General features: G+C 37.2%; 1 protein-coding gene across 2 annotated transcripts in view; it reads left to right on the top strand.

Annotated features, from left to right (window-relative positions):
* The window catches only part of WDR72 (WD repeat domain 72), a 238,797-nt gene extending 216,595 nt beyond the window's left edge, over positions 1-22,202 (top strand). For both annotated transcript variants that reach the window (XM_053595485.1, XM_053595486.1), the window contains 2 exons: positions 14,310-14,414; positions 19,826-22,202. In XM_053595485.1, coding sequence (XP_053451460.1) covers positions 14,310-14,414; positions 19,826-19,881 — 161 coding nt within the window. In that variant the 3' untranslated portion in view covers positions 19,882-22,202. The remainder of the gene's footprint in view (positions 1-14,309; positions 14,415-19,825) is intronic.
* The last annotated feature ends 416 nt before the right edge of the window (positions 22,203-22,618 follow it).

Here is a 22,618-nt window from a genome sequence, read left to right as displayed (position 1 = left end):
TGAGTTAGGAGTTAAAGGGTCAAATCAGCTTTCTCTATAGCTGTCCATAACTTCTGAATGGAGGCGGCACCTTTTCTGTTGTTTGTTGAGCCAGTGATAAAGGAAAGAGGCAATGGTTCCCTGATTTGTTGCAGGGCTGGTGAGCCACCAGCAGAAAAGTGGACACGCTTAATGCTCAGCACTTGGGCCAGCCGGGCAGGCCACCAAGCCCCAGCTTTGCCTTTTGGACATTTTCTGATTCCACCTACTCCTGGATCTGTGAAGTGTTTCCTGGACTCGATTCATCAAGCGCTGCCACTTTAAAGACGTGCGGGCAGCATCCTAGGATACGCCATTATAAGCTGCTGCCAGGGGATCTTCTGAGAGATAAATGGAATCCGTGTGAAGTAAATTAGTGTGAACCAGTCAATCTGAGTGTCAGTCCTGAGCCACTTCCATGGATAACTAGACGGCTGGCTGGAGGCCTGGGTCTGGTGCTGTAGGGGGGCGCAGAGCTCTGAGAGTCTGATCCGCAGGAAGAGGCAACTTTGGGGGCTGTTTTGTCTTGGAGGAAAGCCAATTTGATCTGTGTTTTAGATTTGTCAATGAAGTAGAATTCTAAAGTATTTTTGTTTACCTCCTTACTCTAGCAGCATGGAATGCCTCTAAATTGGACAACTTCTTCACTGGGGAGAGAAATGCTCTGGAAACAACTGCTTCCTCCTCGGCTGAGCTGCCCCTTTGCAGGCTCCAACAGTGCGATTCTTTGTTTGACCTTCCTATTTAAGATCTTTCGGGTCTTAAAACAAAATAATGCCCATAATTTGGCAAAAAAAAGAATTTAAGCTAAATCTCTTCTCCCTATTTGTTTTGATGAATAAAATCTATGTGATCTTTAATTCATGAAGAGAAGGAGGTTCTAGGCAAAGATTGATACCATGATTCCCCATAAATACCCATCTTAGGAAAAGGAATTTTGGCTCTAGGGGGAAGGGAATCTCAATAGAAATAGCTTGGAAAGACCTTTTAAAATAATTATGTCCTGGAAAGAATTTATAGACAAAAAAGCATATGAACCAATAGAGCTATAATAATTATTATTTAATATGATTAAATGGTAAGTGTAAATGGGTCTATGATGTAAAAATCATGTTTCCATAATTCAGTATTCCTTTAGAGATTGCAGGCTGTTCTTACACTAGCTCACAAGAATTTTTTTCATCTAGTTAAATTATGACAAATCATCTTCATTTCTTTTCCCCTTTATTACATTAATAAAAATTTTTATTACCTCCCTCTCTATAGAATGAAATATCAATGAGATTGTTGAACACAGAATAAAAATGTATAAAATAGAGTGAGTATAAATTTAGACCTTATATTTAGGGAAAATTTTGAAAAGGATTTCCTCACCTAGCCCCAAGGAAGTATTTTGTCTTTCGGAGGAAGAAAAAGAAATCAATCTTGCAATAGGAACTCAGGCAAAACAAAATCGTTTAAATATTCAACAAAATAAATTTATTTTCTATTTCTCATCACCTTGCTTAGACTCATGTATCCAGAATGTAGCTTTTGAGTACTCTATGTGAAAGTACCACCATTATGGTGTCCATGGAGACACATTTTATATATAAGATATATTTCAGTATATAAAGTCTGACTGTGGATGTTAGGTAGCATGAATCATAGCAAAGATCAAACCAAATGCTTTAAAAATTGAGTGACCCTTTCCTTGAACTAATGAAACAAAAATGGGATGTCCTATGAGAACAAAATTTGTTTTATGCCTCTACATTGAATTCATAGAAATGAAATCCCTAGGGTAAATTTAACTTTATGATTTATGAGGATACAGAAAAGAGAGTGGAAATCAGGGAATTTTCCCTTCTGTTGCAGGGAGTCAGTGTAATCTTTTGCAACACGGTACTCTAATTTTATAAAGTTATTTGAAGGGTAGGGAAGAAAATTTGTATAAATGATTTTTTGGCCCAGGGCTCTACTTTATTAGACAATTATACCCTCTCCTCCCAGTATCTACATAAATTTTCAAGACATAGATGCAGAAGCAGACTTTTGTAGCCTTCACTACCCATAAGTAAGCGGTCCCATGAGCCTTGAACTCATCACGTTTGTGGAATAAGCATACTATATATGAATTTCCAACCATCTGAGACATTCTAAGAAACTAACACACCAGGTCAGACCTCTGATTTTTCTAGCTCAGTCTTCTGATTTCAGCTTCAGTTCAGAGGTTCCTTTGTAGAGAGGCAAAGTTGTCCACATAACATCAGCCTCCAAATTTCAAAATGTGCCTACCATGTCCTGTTTCCCTATTCATGTGCCCGAGTCAGATGTGCAATCCAAAACATTGTATTTAAAAAAATAAAGCATAACACAGGCCACGTAAAGTGCTGAGGAAGATGGAACAGGGGAGAAAAATTAATGTTAACTGTGGACTGATGACAAGAAGGTGAAATGTGAACTAAGTCTTGCATAAAGGGTAGTAGTTTGGTAAGCAGCAGAGAATTGGAGATTGGAGTAAGATGGGAAATCACAAAGTGGGGTGCTGCACAAAGATGTAGATGTAGAAAATAAAAGGCACATCCAGGGAACATGCTGTAGTTTATGATGTCAGAGTCTGAGATGGGCAGAGTGGGACAGTGGTTGCATGCAGGCAGAAACCACCAAAGGGGAATTGAGACTGCCCTATGCAAGGCCCTGAAATCCATGGCTCTGGAATTCCCCATTGCTGACTGAGTAGAGTTCAATGTGGGTTTTTTCTCCATGGGAACTACAGATCAGACCTTGGTTTTAGCGGTGTGATTCGTCTCTGTTTATAGAAGAGACACCTATTATCAGGCTATTAAAGTAGAGAGTGACTCTGATAAGAAACCTAGGGGCGAGTATAATCATCTTGAAGGGTTGGGGGAAAGGGAGGTCAGTGCATGACTGTTAACAGGCATATATAACTTTTTAGCAATTTCACAAATATTAGTCTCACTCTTCTTCAGATTTACTTTCAGGCTGAAGTCTCAATCTCCCTGATTTCGTCTTGAGCTAGTCTTAGTGAAGAAACTCCTCTCCTCCCCCTTGCTTCCTCCCAGACCTCTGGTCGCCTCCTAAATCCAGTGTCTCTGTATGGATGGCAGTGATCCGGGACACCTGCAGTGTTCCAAGTGCAGAGACTTCATGGGCTCTCTTCGTTTTGTTATGGTTAGGTTGTTGGATTGTTCTTTCCCTTCCTAAAACACCACCCTTCTGTTGGCCATTTGCCTATTTGACATTGTCACAATGTCCATGAGTCAGAGCAAATGACAGGACAGTGTTCTTGCTTGGGATCATGTTTTCTTAAGTGTTTCCCACAACTTCACTACACTGAAATGTGTGCACAACATTTACTCCCAAGGATTCTGCTTTCCAGTTGTTTTGTATAGCCCATTTAATCAGCCTAACACCTTATAACTAGGAGCCTTTAGTGTTGTGAAGATTTTACCCTGCATTCTCCTAAACAAGTCATGAAAATATAGTCAAGAGGAGTATTTTACACTAATCTAGGAAACTACATTATGCAGAAATATCTATTAGTCTCTTAACCTTTGTTTCCTATTTCTTAGCTCTCCAATTATGATAACATCTTTTTTGTATTGAACCTAGCTTTTTGTAAGTGTCATTGTAGTTACTATTTTCCTTTGTTCACATGCATGTTTGCTCTTAAAAACTTTGCTTTCTTTGGGACTGTCTCTCTTATCTTTATTTATAGATATCACTGCTTCGTCTAGCATCAAAATGATAATCTCTACTACTTATCAAGGCCATTTCTATATTGTGGACAATCTTCTTCTTTTTTTTCCCCCAGGGGAAAAGATAATTTGCCTTTTTATTTATAGCCCCCTTTTTCCCCATTACCAAAGCATTTTCACAAGCTTAGAAACTATTTAGAAAATAGAGAAAGAGAAAAATCATGTGGACAATCTTCTTTTAGAGACATTAGTCCAAATATTGAATGTTATACAGTGACACAGCTTGAGGATTTGAGAAGGCATATTTCTATTATTTCTCTCCCAACAACATTAGTATTTCTAAACGAATGACTACACTTGGTGTGTGTGGCCATAAGAAACAATTGATGCCAATAGTCCACCCATGCTTTCCACTTCTTGAGTAAATAATGCATGTGTTTGTGCAGAGTGTGAGAGAGTGACGCTTGCTACTGATGACATTTTAATACAGTGGTAAACACATTGTTAGCCTCTGAGCACATTATCTTCCATTCAATTTCCGTACATTCTCAAGTACACTGACATACCAGTTGGATTCCTCTCAAAGAAAAATAAATCACATTCAAAGTAACAAAGCCTAATGACACAAAATATGGTGACTTAGACATGTTCTTCCTCGTATCTTTCTTAATGTTAACAAAGAACTAGAAAATGAAGGCTTCATCTAGATAATTTGATTTCCGTATTTTCCATTTCCTATCTGGGAGATGAAAGAGCTCTGACACTTGACTAACCATCTGAGACAAACGTTTCCCCCTGAGATAGAGAAGGCTATCGGCTGGGAATCTGAGACTGCCTGCCAACCATTCTCCCCACACCGATGAGGTAGTCTTAGGTTTGGCCTCCGGAAAGGTTGTTGCTCTTACAAATTTCAAGGCTCATGTCATTTGACAGTTTCTTCTCCCACTGATTCGAGATGAGAATCTTTTGTTCACTCTTCCTTATGGCTAACTGTAGATTTTGCCATGGTTTAAATTGTCCTATGATGTGAATCCTTATCTCAAGTTCATGTATAAATCATGTTTATCTCCAGCCTCAAATGATAGGTTGGTGCTCTTTTGATGGAAGGGTCTCTTTTATTTTCTTGACCTTCTGAATTTTCAAATACAAGCTGGGAAGTTCACTATAAATTCTTCTAAGAGTTCTCCCTTTACAGACTGTTTCCATTTATCAATATGTGGAGATCTATTTGTTTTCTTCTTTGGAATTTGTTCCAGCTTCCAACTTAGTATTTTATGGAACTTCTGAATAGTTCTGTACTTACCCTAGGATTTGTTCCTTATAAGAGCAGTCAAATGATTTTTGCAGATCCTAAAATCACATTAATAGTGTAAAAGTTAATATCTATACATTTTGAGAATACATACATCACTTAGAATTCCTTTTGGTGATACACAAGTCCTTTTAGATAAGATGTTCCTGGATCTTTTTTTTTTTTCTTAATTATTTCTGTTGTATGGGAAACTTGGATTAAAGTTGCTGATTTCCAGGTTAACTTCTTGCATCTAGAAATGTTCTTCTTTACCAAATTATAGATAAATATAAAAATAAGAAGTAATGTTTACTTGACTTATTTCCACTCTGAATTTACTCAGTAATATTCAGAGATCAAAGTCATGGAAATTATTTTGATTTTATGTCAAAAGAAAAAAATGTCTAAGGCCTGGCATGGTGGTGCACGCCTATAATCCCAGCACTTGGGAAGCCGAGCCGGGTGGATTGCCTGAGCTCAGGAGTTTGAGACCAACCTGAGCTAGAATGAGACCATGTCTCTAAAAATAGGGCACTGAGGCGGGCACCTGTAGTCCTAGCTACTTGGGAGGCTGAGGCAAGAAGATCACTTGAGCCCAAGAGTTTGAGGTTGCTATCAGCTGTGATGCCATGGTTGTCTACCCAGGGTGACAGAGTGAGAGTCTTTCTCAAAAAAAAAAAAAAAAAAGCCTGCTTATCCAGTTGCCACCTCTTCCCTTGGAACACTTCTTGCCAAGAAAATCGTACTCTGGAGGAGTATAGGCAGAAATCTAGCCAAACTTCCCATTGGGAACTCTGAGGGTTACCCTGGTTGGGAGTGAGGAAATGTGGCAGGAAGAAGGAAAACAGCAGCCTCCTTCCCTGTTATTCTCCTTTCCTACTTCCCAACTTACTCACTTTCTCTGTTTCATTCTCTCTCCATCCTCTATTCCTACAGTTTCAGTCTGAGAGTTTAGATAATGTGATTGGAGTTAGTTTTCATCCTAGCTTGAATAACACAAAGTGATTTCATGGGCCCCATCCTTAGGTATAAAAGGAATAGAAAGAATGGGAACTTTTCAAGAGATTTGAATTGAGGAAAGTACAGTTCCACAGGGACACCACAACTCTTCATGACCCTGTCCATTCTTGGACAAGTAATCATTGAGAACCTCTTCATGCCTGGGCAAATGAAACCAAGATTGGTATGTTCCCACGAAGGGAACACGAAGGGAACATACCAATCTACTTCATTAGGAAAGAGCCCCATAATTCCTGATTACTTCCTAGGCTGGTGTAGTGGCTACTTACAGTCTGGGTACACTGTTCCATGACACACAGAGTATTTGTTGGTGTAGGATTCTTAACTGGCAATCTCAGAGCTGGAGGGTATCAAAGAGGCTGTCCAGTCCAGCTCCCTCATTTTAGAAAGAAAAGAACCCGAGTTCAGGAAAATGATATGACATGGCCAAGACTACACTATTAGGAGCAGAGCTGAAATTGAAAACCAGATCTTCTGGGTCTTATAGTTGAACATTTTTGTAATACAACACATTCCCTCCCAGGAATTCATAAATTCATCTCCATAATGAAACTGTTTATATCCATTTCTCTTTCAATTAATACATATATTTGGGCACTAACAGTGAGGACTTTATTTTACCTGATATGTCACAGAGGTGCTTTCTTTAATCAACATTTTCTAACTGAATATGTAGTTTATCACTTGTTTGAGTTTATTGGCTTTAATAAGCTGCATGCGGGCTGGGCATAGTAGTTCACACCTGCAATTCCAGTGCTCTGGAGGCCAAGGAAGGAGGATCACTTGAGGCTAGCAAATCAACACCAGATTGGGCAACACAGAGAGACCTGGTCTCTTCTCTTTGCCATTGGTTCTTTTTTTCTGAAAACTATCCTGCTTATGTTTTGATTGTTTGGTTTTTAAGGAAGATCATCCCATCTGAGCAGGGATCTTAGGGAATTCTCTGTACTGTCTTCAGTTCATATTCTTGCTGCATCTGGGGGTCAGGGTGAGTTTGCTGAGCTGATGTTCTGGTGAAGACAAGTTTCCATAGTTCTCCAGCATCACATCTCTATACAGTTTTGTCTGAGAAGGGCTCAGCAGTGTCCCCTCTTCCTTGGTGAAGTCCACAGCCATGGCCTCAGAGGTTACTGAGTTTTGTAACTCAGAAGGGAGGTTTTCCACCTTTGTGATCCTCTCATGGGCACAGGCATAGCAAATACATAGCATGGATGTGTGGCTGCATTTTACAAGTCGGTAGGTAGATATGCCCAGGCAGTAATCAGGAGAACCAGGGGCCTTCTTTTCTTGCTTCTACAGCCCATTCCACACAGGGCTCAAGACACACAGAAATCCATAAGTCAGTGAGGTAGAACTTTGAGCCAGACTGTTGCTTCTATACCTCTGAGCAAGCTTTCTAGGAACTGTATTTTCTCTTCAAAAATAAGTTAGGTAATGTCTCCTTTATATTGACATATATTGGCATTCATAATAGATTTTGGGGGGAGGGATTTTTGAGTAAGTCTGAGGTACATAAACCCTAGCTAGACCTTAAGATTTTCCCCTTAAATTTCAAAGTGAAATTAATGATTTTTTTTAATTCTTAATAATCCTATTGGCAGTTCCACTTACTCATTTGGTAATGCCTTGTGCCTTGCATTCAGCTAGAGGCATAGCACTTGCTTGTTTGTGAGCATTATCAGAGCAGCCCATTGCTCCAACATCCCGGATAATAGGAATTTCTATATGCAGCAGTTCTCAACCGATGGGTCGCGACCCCTTTGGGGGTCAAACGACCCTTTCATAGGAGTCACCTAAGACCATCCTGCACATCAGATATTTACATTACGATTCATAACAGTAGCAAAATTACAGTTATGAAGTAGCAATGAAAATAATTTTATGGTTGGGGGTCACCGCAACATGAGGAAGTGTATTAAAAGGTCATGGCATTAGGAAGGTTGAGGACCACTGTCTTAGAGGAATACAGGATTGATAAAAAAGATTCAATAAGCAATTAATACCTCTTTCTCATTCATATTTGTCTTCCCTCATATTATTGGGTGGTCTAGCTATATTTCTCACCTGTGGAAGTTAGCCATCGATAAATTCTTTTTCCCTTAGCTTAAACAGTCAATAATTTGATCCTGTGAGTGTGCATGTAAGATTATGCATTTAGATAAAATAATAACTTAAATTCTATATATCTAGGTAAGGATAAAAAATTAATAGTTACTTTTTATGGAATTGTGCAAAATTTATTTCATTACCAGTTGAAAAATATGTCATCCTTAAAGCAATTAATTCATTCTAGAAAATGGCATCCATCAAATAATATTCTGTGTCAGATCACAATTGCAGGGACCTGGCAAAGACACGTAAGTTTATAACATATAAATATTAACTCATCTTGTTGAATTTGTCCATAAAACATTTATTACTTAGTTATGAAGAAGCATTAGATAGCTAATGTACTTGGAGGCATCTCTGTATGTCCAGTCTCTTCTCTCCCCTTCCCCCTCCATTTCCAGCCTACATTGATGACAAAGTAAGCTTGAAGTCTGATGCAGGATGTAGCTATTACCATTCAAATATAACCAAGAGGCCTTATCACTTGATTATCTCAATAGATACTCTTAAAGTAGGGCAAATATGTACATAGCTCTTTAGCTAGATGTGTTTTCCTGATAAGACATCTGTCCAGAGAGAAGTCACTTTTTAAGCTGAATTTTAGGTCTATTCAAATGGCTTTCTCTTTGTTTACTAATATGGTGTTATCACTTAAAGCCTTTTCGTGGCTGTGCCTCCCTCTGATTAAAAATATACTGCAGTCTTTGTGATCTGCCTGTATTGCATTCGTGTTTTTTTTTTTAATCTGAATTTGATGTGTGTGTATGTTTTTTTTTCTTTCCAGGCCTCTAGACAGATTTTCTTTTTTTGGTTATTTCATAGTAATTCCTTATGCTTAGGAAGAAATCAAAATCATCATTAAGGGAAGTAATCAACTCTTGGCTTCCACATCGAGCTAGTAGATTTGAACTCAGGTCTCTGACTTCTTTTCCACTGCTAATCCTACACATTTGACCTGTCATTTAGCCTCTCCTGACCTTTGCAGCCTGTACATTATTTTCATGTTCTTGATTAATATGCAATTAAGACTTTTGTTTGGGTTTTCTCTGGCACTACAGTGGTTTATTCTATTCAGTTGCCCAACATTTCAAACTGTTTTATCCTTTTATTAATGATTTTCCTATAAATATCCCCATTACTTTCAAAAAGCCTGTATCTATGATGAATGGGATCTATTTTTAAATCATTCATAAGTCATTGTATTGAAAATGGTATTTGGAGCTGCAGATTTTATTCACCCTGTAAATGATATGGATTTTTAACAAGGACTCTATTTGTGCAACAGCAGTGGCCTAGCTCGGAAGAACCAGCCATTATTTGTGGAAGTGGACAGAGATTTTTTTTTCAGTAGCCTTTCTCATTCTGGAGATGGAGAGATGTTTTTGGACTTATTTGCTGCCTAGGACTAGCCAACTTTAATAGTTAATAGCATCTTTTTGAAAAGGAAGGAGAGAATTCGTAAAGGATAAAAACATAACAAAAACAGATAACAGAAGGAGGTGGTGAGCATTAGCACTGCTGACCTTGCCACCACCTTTTCAGTTTTTACCGTTAAATTCTTGTATAGAGTCTCCCTCATACAGTCTTCTGGGTTTCCTCTTAAGGTGTTCTCAACCGTGCTTTCAAAACTGATTTTGCCTTGTCTTTAGCTAAACCATTCATTTCTTTAGGATCTAGAAGAATTATCCTTCTTGTCAAATGTCCCCTAGCCCAAACACATCTGCAAAAAGTATAGGGACTCCTCCCTCTCTTTAGCTTCCTAAGATATTATAGAGATATTCAGAACAATGGCCTTTTAGCTGTCGATATTTCAAGGAGTGTGATGGGTGAGTCAAACCGTCTTACATCTTTCAGTGGTAGAACTGTCAAAAAGAGTCTGTCTTTCTTGTCTCTTACCCCTCAAACATAGACTATTTCAGAATCCATTACATAGAAAATAAACAGCTGATTTTAAGCTAAAGATGAGTCTCACAATCATTTGCACTATATTGATGTCAAAAGTATCTCTCTGCCAAGCTCTAAAATGCACCTTCAAAAACTACTGAAAATATCCAAGAACTTTAGTGATGAGCTACAAATGGACTTTGGTATTGATAAATAAAAGTCAATATGTATAGTGAAAGGACAACTTACTGTGATAAATGGGCCCAGCATCAGTAAAGATCAAATTATTGACTATCTAGGGCAAGGAAGAAAACCTGTCTATAGTTAACTTCTACAGGTGAGAAGAATTAGCTAACAACAGCAATTCAGGAAAAGCTCAAAGAGACACGTAAGAAAAACTTATTAAAAATACATCCCAAAGGGCGGCACCTGTGGCTCAGTCGGTGGGGCGCCGGCCCAATATACCAAGGGTGGCGGGTTCAAACCTGGCCCCAGCCAAACTGCAACCAAAAATAGCCGGGCGTTGTGGCGGGCGCCTGTAGTCCCAGCTACTCGGGAGGCTGAGGCAAGAGAATCGCTTAAGCGCAGGAGTTGGAGGTTGCTGTGAGCTGTGTGAGGCCACGGCACTCTACCGAGGGCGATAAAGTGAGACTCTGTCTCTACAAAAAAAAAAAAAAAAAAAATCCCAAAGTAGGCAGCAACAATCATAAAAACATCTATGGCACTTGGCTAATGTATTTCTTTGACCATGACTTAGTTTTACCATCTTTTTTCTACATGAAGTCCCGTTGGGATTTCCACAGTCCCACTCAGGGAGTTCTAATATAAATTTTACCTCTAGATTATACTATGGTAGAGGAATTCCCTGTACTACGAAAAACCATGTCACTCTTGAAATATTGTCTCTGATGCTTCTACTGGTCACTTTTCATCATACTTCAACTAGATCACAAGTTGTACGTGGGCACATTAAAAGTGCCTTCATTTCTTCACCCCTCACAGTCTAGCGTGGAGCTCTATCTATAATAAACACTAGATCAATAGTGGCTGATTTCATCCTTCTTGAAATGATTCATTAGAGAAGACATGGTCACACATCATGTCAGAGTTTAATGATGAAACATCACAGGAAGCACCCAAAAGAACAATTGTAGGGATTAGCCTATCAAACAAACAAACAAACAAACAAAAGGTAGAAGGGCAGTAATTAACCACTCCAATGTCTGACTCCGATGTCAGTGTTCCCACAACTGGCAGAATGTAGGTATTTCTTCTATGTAGGCTTCAGTGGCTGCTGTAAGAACTGCCCAGTAAAAATAACAAATCTTGTACCATTTCAAAATTGGGAAACAGGGGTGTAACTAAGCCAAATATTTGAAGAATAACTTTCTCTATTCCCTTATCTTCACACAAGCCACACCCTCTAAAATCAGAGGTGGAAACAAAATAATTGCATAGTATATACTAGTATGAGTATAAGTAAGATCATGCAACTAAAATTACACTTAACTTTCTGTCTTTCTTTTTTTTTTTGTAATTTTTGGCCAGGGCTGGGTTTGAACCTACCACCTCTGGCATATGAGGCTGGTGCCCTACTCCTTTGAGCCACAGGCGCCACCCCTTTCTGTCTTTCTTGAGAGATTTGGGGTGCCAGTTCATGCTGGAACCACTTTATTGCCACTAAAAATGGTTATAGGCAAATGTACTTTTTTGATGGAATACAGGTCCTCTTTCTCTTTGAAGTGCTTAGATAGAACAACAACTTATAAATATTTGGTAATTGATAAATATATGTTGGAGGAATGAGTAAATGAATGAAGGGAGGAAATTTTTTAATTGTGAAAACACAATGTATTGGAACACAAGTGTAATGCATTTGCCCAGATCTATAGAGGTGCTACCTCATTGGCTTTTAGTAATGGATTTTAACTGTGGGACTTAGTCCCTATTATAAATACCGATGTAAATATTTCAGAAAATTAATAATTAAGATATATAGAGAGATAAAAAAAAGATGTATAGAGAGATAAAAATCATTAAAACAGGCCAGGAAATCTTGACCAATGTAAATAGTCAAGATATTCTGAAACTTTGATGTATTTAACTATCCCACTTAAACATTTCATAAAATTTTATGGATTTGAAAATACTCTGTGTGACCTAAACTGAAGAAAATTAAATTAACATAGCTATATCAATAACCACATAAGCCATCTATCCTCTCTTTCCAAGTCACATACTAACCTATATCACTATTTTGCAAAAATATCATCCTTGGTCTTAAGTGGGCTAAACAAGAAACTGAGCAGATGTATTGGGAAATAAATGAAAGCTTATATCCTCTTGGCACAGGAGGACTTCTAGCATGGTACCTCTGCTTCATTCATTTGTTCATTTATTATTTCACAAATTCTTCAAGAATACTTTCTATGGCCTAGATGCTGTTATATATGGGGCACACAGAAATGTGTGAGTGAAGTAGACATAGTCCCTACTTCTCTTATTTTTTCCAGAAAATTCAAATGCAAAAAATGAAAAAAAAAATTGTTTATTTAAAATAAGAATTTTATATTTTCCAATTTTTTTTTTTTTTTATTTAGAGTCTCACTCTGTTACCCTGGGTAGAGTGCTGTGGCATCATAGCTCACAGTAACCTCTAACTCTGGAGCTCAAGTGATCCTCTTGCCTTAGCCTCCCAAGTAGCTGGGACCACAGGAACCCACCACAACCCCCAGCTATTTTTAGAGACTAGGTCTTGCTCTTGCTCAGAGTGGTTTCAAACTCCTGAGCTCAAAGCAATCCACACACTTTCAGCCTCCCAGAGTGCTAGAATCATAGGCATGAGCCACTGCACCTGGCCTACTTTTCCCATATTTTGTTCACGAACAAAAGGGTTTAGAGAAGTAGTGAATTCTAACTATGCTCACATTTTCACAGAACCAAGAAGTTGTAGCTATGATGTCCAGATAGGGTTAGTGAAACTGTCTAGAGGAAATATTTCAACTAGAATTATGTTTACTAGTCTTTCAAGTGTATGTATGTGGCCCCAAGGTTATGACCACCAATGCTGTCTACATTCCATTAAAATAACCAGAAGAATGTGGCAGGTGTGAACACTACTACTGCTTGGATCTGGGGAGGGATACTTGTAGGTCACTTACCAAAGGTGTGAAGTAACACAGTGTCAGCCTTTGCATCACTCTCTATTCTCTTAATGGAGGTGGAGAAACAGTGCCCAGGCCAACTCCCCATGCCAACAAACACATCTCATGAGTGATTTATAACCTTATATTTTGTTTATTGGATTTATGGCTTATAGATATGTTTGTGTGTTACCAAGATCTGAAATCACAGTAGTACTATTTCCTACTATTTCCTATAGTAGATAAAATTCTATTGTACTCAATTGCATATGTTACATTTATAGCATTTGACTTAAATGTGATCTAATTTATGCGATTAGAGTCTTGTTTTGTTTTTCCACTGAGTTTTTTCATGAAGACAAGGCCCACATTTTCTGACAAACCATTTCTAGAACAAAGGTAATAAGGAAATATGTGGCTTCTAGAGATAATTTAGACCAACTGCTATAACTTGTGGAAGAATGTGGAAACTTGAGTCTGTTTCTCTAACAGAATTAGTGGTTGTAATATGCTTATAGAAAATTTTAGACTCCTCTGCTAGCTTCTGTTTCTGAAATAATATCTCATGATAAGTTATCTTCAGACCTTCCATGCAAAACATCGCCCTTGTTCAGTTTCAGTGTGTTCATCTGATATTTTTAAATTTACTTTTGATAGGACTAATTTTTTGGTGTTTTATACCACCATTTTTAATTTAATGAAAGATAATGAAAATGCGTACAAAGTGTTCATTAGCTGTGATTTGTGGGACAGAAGGAACCATTGCCACCAGCGTAGAGCTGGTCTTTCTAATCGACTATCCTGATGTTCTCTCTGTGTCCTATTGCCGTTAATTGACTATATTGTTTTAGATTTATGCATTAAAAATACGATTTCGACTTCAAAGCGATCACTTTGTTACTTTGTGGCTTTTAAGCTGGATGCCATGAACTTATTTTTCTTCTAAGATAAAGTCACATCTATAGATTTTTCAACTAATTACATGTCTGCCAATAAATACTTAGAGGATACATTTTATTTCAATTTATTATTTGTGTTTACGTAGTGTGTCCCTGGAAATATCTGTGGAGCTGAAAGGAAATGTTTTAATGGTGTTTGCTACTACTTTTCACTGCTCTCTCTTTCTTCTCTCTCTCTTAATAGCTCCCGTCAGTCCAGTCAACCATGACAGCAACTCAAACTCGGCAAACTTCCAAGATACTGAGGACGTGCCTGACAGATGGGACTTGCAAGCGTCTGAGAGTCCAGGTGAAAGCCATTTAAAAATAGTCAAGTAAAAAATGATAAATTTGACACAGCTTTGGGGTCCTTGGACGGGGGTGAGGGGAGTGGACATTGTAATGCTGCTTTCTCTTAGCAGCTGCACTGTCAAATTAATGGTCACCTCCAGGGTCACGGTGTGGAGCTGTTATCTTTTCCTCTTTCATCAAGAATTCAGTTGGAGGAAGTACAAAGGCTTTATGACTGAGAAGGGAAGCCAACACTATTAGTTCATTATCATCAATTTTAGGCTAAACTGGTTAATAGAGGCAGAGATTGGAAACGAGAGAAATGCCAACATTTTAAATCGTTCGAATAATGCAATCTAACAAAAGTCAAGTGGAGGCGGAGAGACGGAGAGAAAAGAGAAGCCAATTGTCATCGTTACAGTTCTATCTACCTTTCTAAAAACAAACAGGACGCTAACTGGGCTGAGAAGGGTTAAACATGACAGTAAGGGGTGTTGTCAACTCTTCAGAACAAAAGAAAAGAAAATGGTAACCCTTCCTGGTGCAATGAAATTCACTCCAGGTCAAGTTTACTTATTTTTATATTTTCTTTGTAGAAAAAAACCGACAGAAATGTGTTAGAAGGACACAGTCAGGAATGCTTCAGCGTGGATTTCTGTTTGTGTTTTGTTCTGAAGCATGCCTAACAACTATTTAAAAGAAAGGGAGAAAAACAACTTGTAGAGGTTGAACGACATTCCTAGATAACTCCAAAGCTATGAGGTGCTAGAAGTAGCTGACCCTCAGAGTGAAAGAGTTAACTATGTCCCTGCACTTTGTTTTTTTCCTTCCTGTTTTATCTGGCTTCTGTGTCCCCGCTACCTTCTCACATCTTTGTGTGCTGATCCATGTATCATATTTTTGATTCATCCTCTCTGTGGCCTGTCAGCTTAGTTAAGAGATTTCCAAATCTTGTAGCCTTCACTGACAAGGGGCAGCTGCAAACAGTCCCCTGATCCTTCCCCAAGGAGAACTACTGAGATTTAATTTTCAGTGAAAGGTGCAGCCTGCAATCTATGTCAGGTCCCCTAAGTCATCTCAGAACCCCACTAGGCCCAGTGGCGATGGCATTGTATATCAGCCCTGTCCACTCCACCAAGATTCCTCAAAAGAGGAACTACTGCTCTGCGCCCATCCCCAACCACATTTCTGCTCTCCCATCCCATGGAACCAAGAAGTAGTATCTTTAGCAATGACAGAAATTTTTAATGCGCAGATTATCCCCTCTCCTGCCACAGTATCTAAAAGAAAAGCATAGACTAGTCTTACTCTAAAATGGAGAAAGTAATGTTAAATGCTTAAATTTCTGTAATAAAACATTATTTATAAATCACTGTTAGTTTTGACTAATTCTGCGTGATTTTGAAGAGGTTTTTTTTAAGAGCCTTTTAATAAATCGTTTTCTAGCCGTTGTCTTGTCAGGCAGTTAAATCCATGAATTAAGTTTGTACTTAAGTGCTGATTGTTTTACATCAGCTTAATACCATTTCAAAAGTAGAATACATTTCTGCCATCCTTAATATGAGTAGAATCGTAGTGAGATTCACATGTAACATACTCTGTCTGATTGATATGAACAAAAGGATGTAGCAAAAAAGGGAAGATTATTTAAAAATATAGGTACTGATAAACAATCTTAACTTAAAAAGTGAGTACTGTTCTATACACCGGACTTCATTATACTGGTAATAAAGAATGAATTACTCTGGCTTTTTCCTCTGTCCGTCCCTGCATTTTAAGACATCTTGCCTTATAGGCCTAGAAACCTCTGGAGAGTTCACTACTGGTCTCACTGCCTTCCACTGAGAATTTGTGGCTTGGTTGTCATGGAGACATCGTATTTCTCCAAGAATTGCTCATATTGATCCGTGGCCAGGAGTAAATGGCCAAGCGAGCCTGAGGAATCAAGGGGGCTGGGCAGTCCTATAAAATGACCAGGGCTTGTGGGTTAGAAATAAACTCATAGCAAACACTTAGGCAAAAAGAAAGAAGCAGTTTTATTTTGTTTCAGGATTTCTTTCTGCATTCTGGGCCATTGTCTTCTTTCCCCATGAACTGAAAGAAACTTGTTAGTCACTTGTCATGTCAGATCTTTGGTGCTTGTCCTGACACAGCTGTCAGCCTTCCAGCTCTGTGCAGTTCAGGGACACACAACAAAGAGGCAGTGACATGAATTATTTATTGCTCCTTGTGTGGATAAAATTCTGTGATAAGAAATTAAGACACTTCTGACAGAGGTGCTTGTTTAGTGAGAAAGATTTTGATGAGAGACTGTATTTCCTTGAAGTAGGAGCGTCCGTGAGGCAAAAATTCTCAAAACTAAAACCAAAGGAGAGCAAATTTTATATTTCTGGTGTGAAATTGGTGGCAGAGAGGGACAGGCCGTGAATGATAAAAATAAGACTGTCCACTTTTTGAAGTCCAAAAAATTAAATGTGGGTGCTTTAAAACCACAAGCATCACACTAGCAGTTTCGTTACCTCTATTTACCGCGTCAGAGTGGTGTTTCTCTGGAAAGTATTACCCCATTAGTTAGAAGAAGAAATAAAATTTGGGGGTTTTAAGTGGTGAGATTCGGGAAGATGTCTTCAAATAACAGGAGGGTTGCCTAAGCTTACAATTGTATTAGCATGTTACTCGTTGTATGGAAAGAACATTTAAATCTGATCACACATACTTAACCATTTTCAACTGAATATTATCACTCACTTAAAATTCCTTTGAACATTTTTATGTACATGCAAAATCCCCCAGTTACACAGTTGAATGTGATCAGTCTTCTAACTTTAAAGGATATTGACCTCACCTAGTTTTTACTATGCAGTGCTAAATGACTAATACATTTATTACATCATTTTAAATGAATAGAACAGTTGTTTGAACACCACATAGAAAATGAAACCAAAAATCATTTTTCCATCAAAGAGTAGTTCAAAAATATTGCTTCATATATTGTTCTTTCCAAATAAAACCTCCTTTTTGTAAATACTCTAAACATCATTTTACTTTAGTTCTTATGGTTTCATATGCATATTGCTTAATACCAACTCATTTTTATATACATAAAGCTAGAGGGACATCAAAGCACAGAAAAACTAAATTTGGGGGGAAAAAAGTGAAGTTGATATTTTAAATGTTGATAGTTTTAAAATGCCATTCATAAAATCAAATTGTTAGAATTCATGTAAAAGAGTAAGAGAGACTTTGTAAATTATCTCTGAATATAATAGGTTTGAACTTACTAATTTGAAATAAACTAGATTGTTTATTTTTACATGGATATCACTCCTTCTCCAGGCACTGAACTGAGCAGGACGAGCCCTTTGTAAATGGGCTACAGCCTGCATATAGGTCACAATTTATAGGCCTGGTGGAGTGGTTGCTCACCTGGTCTCTGGAGCGCTCTGCCTTATTCATCATGCCATTGTGATTCCTTTATTGGTTCAAGCTGTATACCCAGGTGAGCACCTAGGGTCCATTAAGGCAGGCAAAGCACCTGCAGACCAGAGCATTCCTACTGTTTTGACCCTGCTGGTGAACCTGGAGGTCTTTGTCTGATAAGAGAAGGTATCTCTCAGCAGTATCTTTTCTCTGGAATAATTCATTAGCAAAGAGTTCTGACTCACAGGTGAATCCCAGATTGAAGTTTCTGGCTTAGACTCTGTGAAGTCTACTTACTCCTTCACCGGCATTTGTAGGTTCCTGAAGCCTGTGGGAATAACTTTGATGTCTCGTAATAGAAGCACTGAGACAACATCGTGAACTTGCAGCTCCCTTCTTGAGATTTTAGGGCCATTAGGCTTTCTTTCTTTGGCTCTTTTGGCCTGGATGCTTCTGAATCTGAAGAACTGTTATTACAAAAACAGTTCAGTTCAACCTTCTGCTGAACTTCTTGTTAACTGTTTCTTATACAATCAGGAGAGCTCAATCCCTATTCTCCAGAAAATTAGCAGAGAAGATTTCTTGTCTGCCATCTTTACACTCATGATGATAGAATATTTAATGGGACATTCACAATTTTTATGAAAGTGTCAATAAGCGATCTTGAGCTTTTATCACCTTATTGGCTTAGAAAATTAAGAATTTTCTTTTTAGTGCACTAGAGACAGTGCTTAAAAGTAGCTTCAGCTGAAAGCAGTAGTGATAAGCAAGATCTGGGAAGTCCAACAAAATGTATTTACATAAGTTTTTTCATATCATTTCAGAGTAGTTTATAATCAGTATGCATTCTGCCATTAATGGAACATCTTAGTGGTTTTGCTATAGTGTGTTATGTATATAAATCTATATACATCATTGTCAATCAGTATCATGTTTGCATGAATCTGATGACCAAAACTAGATTCCCCACAGAGTTTCCAGGGAATACTACATTGTGAAAAATCAAGGTAGATTTTTTTTTCTTCTACTATTCTGACTCATGAATCACCAGAAAAAATCATGGAGCAGAAAGTAGGACAGATTCAGGTCTGGAGCATTGGAGATGGCTGATGATGATGCATGAAGCAGGAAAAATGTGGAATCTGTGAGCAGCCCATCAGTCATAGCCATGCGGAACATACTTCTTATGGTTAGTGCTAAAAAAAAGGTCTAGAAGAATGAAAAATAATTTCAGGAGTAAGATATAAGCTTTCTTCTAGTTGTGTTTTACGAGTCAACATTTTAAATTTCTCCAAAGGGAAAATTTAAGTACCAATGTAATAATTTTTAAAAATATATAAACATTTTGTATACAATATTTTTTTAACTAAGAAAAGGATCAGCTTTTTAGTTTTTGCTAGTAGGAGTGAAACTTACTATTCATGGTTCTGCCATTAATATAAATGTCATTAAAAATAATTAAGGCACAATGATCCAGTTTGAGAGTCAAACTGATTTAAATCAAGTGATTTTTTTTAGCCTACGAAGATAATCACCCAAGGAGTCTCAAAAATAAATTTTTTTTTATTCCCTGACTCAAAAAATATTTCAACAAATTTTTCTAAAATTGGACCCTAAAACTGCAGTTGTGGGTTTCTCTAAGAACAAGTAGATTCTTAAAATATATGGAAATTTACTAATTTTAAACCAAATTCATCTTCTTGAAAACTTTTAGCTTCCTTGGCCATTAAAAAACAACAACCTATTAATAATGTGTGCAATTAAAATGTATTTACCTGTTTTATAAGACAAGATTTTTTTTTTATTGTGTTAACACATTTTATTTCACGATAGAAAAGACATGTAGAAATTATAAGCAACACCCTTCTTTCTCCCTTTCTTTTCTCATTCCCTCCCTCCTACCTCCAGACTTCTCTTCCTCCTTTCCCCTCATCCTCCCTTCCTCCTCCTCTTCCTTTTTTCTCCTTCTGCATTTCACCATATAACCCAGGATGTTTGTTTTCTTTCTAGGTGAGCCAAGACATCATTTATGGTTAGCAAAGGTGTGCCCCTGCAAGGTGTGCTAAATGGAATCTCATCTGTAAGAACTGGATTTGGACACGTTACAAACCCCCCAAACTATCATTTGTTTGTTATTATATAAAAGCAAATTTGTTATTGGTTGAATTATTAGACTGTAATGGATTTGCTAGCACTTTAACCAGAATGTATTGAAAGTATAATACTGATTGAAAATACCCAAATTCATCTAATTTTAGGAAATCATTGTCTAAATCTATATACCTGCTTCTCACTTTCAAGTTAATTTTTCCAACAAGGAATGCCAGCCCACAGATACAAATTTCATACCACTTTCAATTTTACTTCCAACTTTTCAGTTTCTGCATTATATAATAAATAACATTAAAACCAATGTAGCACATCATGCTTTTAAATTTAACATTACTTCAATATGTTTAGCTTAAGATTTGTTAAGTTGGGCCATCTTTTTTGTAGTAGATGCTTTAGTTCACATCAACTACTGTTGTAAATCTCATCCCTAAGCAAGAAACATTCTCTGTCAACAAATAACCAGTTCCCACTGTCATCAGTTAGTCCTAATAAGTGATACACAGTCTAACAGTGACCAATGTCGAGTGCTGTTTAGTTAATTTGGACTTCTAATGACATTGAAGCTAATGTTTTTAGCTAAAGGTTGATCTTTTTACCCATTAAAATATGAACTAGGGCAGGGGAATCTACTTACAAAATTTCACAATTTAATCTTATTAAGTATAAACTCTTGCAGTTCTTTTCCCAGAAAGAAGCTTGACTAGCCAAAATTCTAAAGCCAAATACGCAAAACAATATAAGTAAGAATGACATAAAGTGCTCGTCTATTAAGGCCTTTAGTGATCTAATTTATTTTTGATTATTTATATTGTATGATTCCTTGATTTATAAAAAAAATCATCAAATAAAGGCCATATTACAATTACAAATATTGCCTAATCCATGAAAAATGAAAACAAAGTATTAAATATATGATATATTGCTATATCTATCTAGTAGGAAGTTCAAGTCACTTCAATGCAACAAACATTTTTGAGCATCGGCCTCAAGTTCTATTTTGGGATGCAGTGGGCAGGGGAGGGGGAGATTAGAGAACTATAAAATTGAAATAGCAGCATCTCTACCCTTTAGGAGCTTATAATTAATGACGGATCTGAATAAATATACCAGAATACAGAAATCAAATGAGTATGACTCCTCATAAGTAGTGTAAAATATGTGTTCCTTATCTCCTAAAATATACCACTGCTTGAAATTACTTTTGCGTGGTACTTCAGAAACTGTAATATATTAATATGAATACTTAAATAAAAATATATATATCATATATAGATATATACATATATTGATATATATACACATACATATATATATATATGATATATACACTGATATATAAACATTCCATTCCTCCTTTGGAAACAGCCAAAGCCACCTGGAGCAAGTTTCAAATAAAGGAAGGTAGCAAGGCAGTGTAATATGTCTTCTTGTGGGTTGTGTATTCGTCTTAAGGTCATTACAAGAAGGACTCCCAAAACATTCTGAATGATGATATCAGATAAGTATATGTCCTCTTGAAAGGGAAATTTTAATAGTTAAAACTTATTTGGATGTTCAAGTTGTAATGTACTTACTAAAAATAAACTTATCTTGACAGCTACGTCCTATTACCTTTTTCAAAGAAGAATAACAATACGTTTTAACAGTTGCCATACTTAGCATTTTTCAGGTCCAAAGAAACTAATACAGAATCCCTGGTAAATGTTTTATGGTGTGACTAGCTCTAGCAAATTAGAACTGGCACAACCATGACATTACTAAATGGGAATTTTAAGAATTTTTTCAGCATCACACGTTAGAGTCACAAAAATTTAAAAACTCGTGTTAAATGACTAATTAAAATTTCCTTTTATCAATATGAATTTCGAAGATCAAAACTATTAATCACAAAGCTTTCATTCCTAAAAGTGAGAGTTTTAGAAAGAGACATTTAAATAATGCTACTCTAATATCCATGTGCAAGTGTGTTTGTAACACAGACCCACTAGACTGTTGAACAATGATTTCTTTATATTGACTCATACTCGACATGTTTCAGTCATTTCTGTTAGGACGGAGATTTGAAATAGCAAGTTCCCACATAGTTAAATGGATGAGCCGTGTGGTGATCTTCACTACGTGGTTAAGGTTTCTACCATAGCTAGAAACTCAAAACTGACTTTCTTTGGATTAGGTGGTCATCCTTTTATATGTCTCGTCTCAGGCAACCGGGGCAATGATGGCATTAGCACACGTGTTTATATCTACACTCTTCCTGTCATTGTAATAAATAAGTCATTGAAAAAATTATCTTTTGCTTCTTTCTTGGTGATATTTATGAATATACATATGCTCATATATATATATATATACACACACACACACACGCATACCCCAAAGGAATATCACGTTTTCAAATGTACAAGCCTGGATTCATTTATTTATTACAGAGTCACAGATTTTCTATTTTGTACATTGCAGAGAGAAAAATCTAGAAAGTTGCTAGGATCAAGAGTAGAGGCTGGTACTTGCTGTGCTGCCCAGAGCTTCCTCACAGGGACACCCCAAGGCATAAAAAGAGCAACATGAACACTGTTTTACCACCTTCAAATAGAAGGTAAAATGAATAGTGTTATAAACACACAATTAGAGCTGTGGCCTCAGGTCTCAGTCTGTTACTATTTTAGAAACTAAGCAAGGGCTACTTTGAAC

The sequence above is a fragment of the Nycticebus coucang genome, chromosome 6, assembly GCF_027406575.1.
Source record: "Nycticebus coucang isolate mNycCou1 chromosome 6, mNycCou1.pri, whole genome shotgun sequence".
Lineage (NCBI taxonomy): Eukaryota > Metazoa > Chordata > Mammalia > Primates > Lorisidae > Nycticebus > Nycticebus coucang.
Note: the sequence above shows the minus strand (reverse complement) of the source record. Positions and strands in the feature narration are given on the sequence as shown.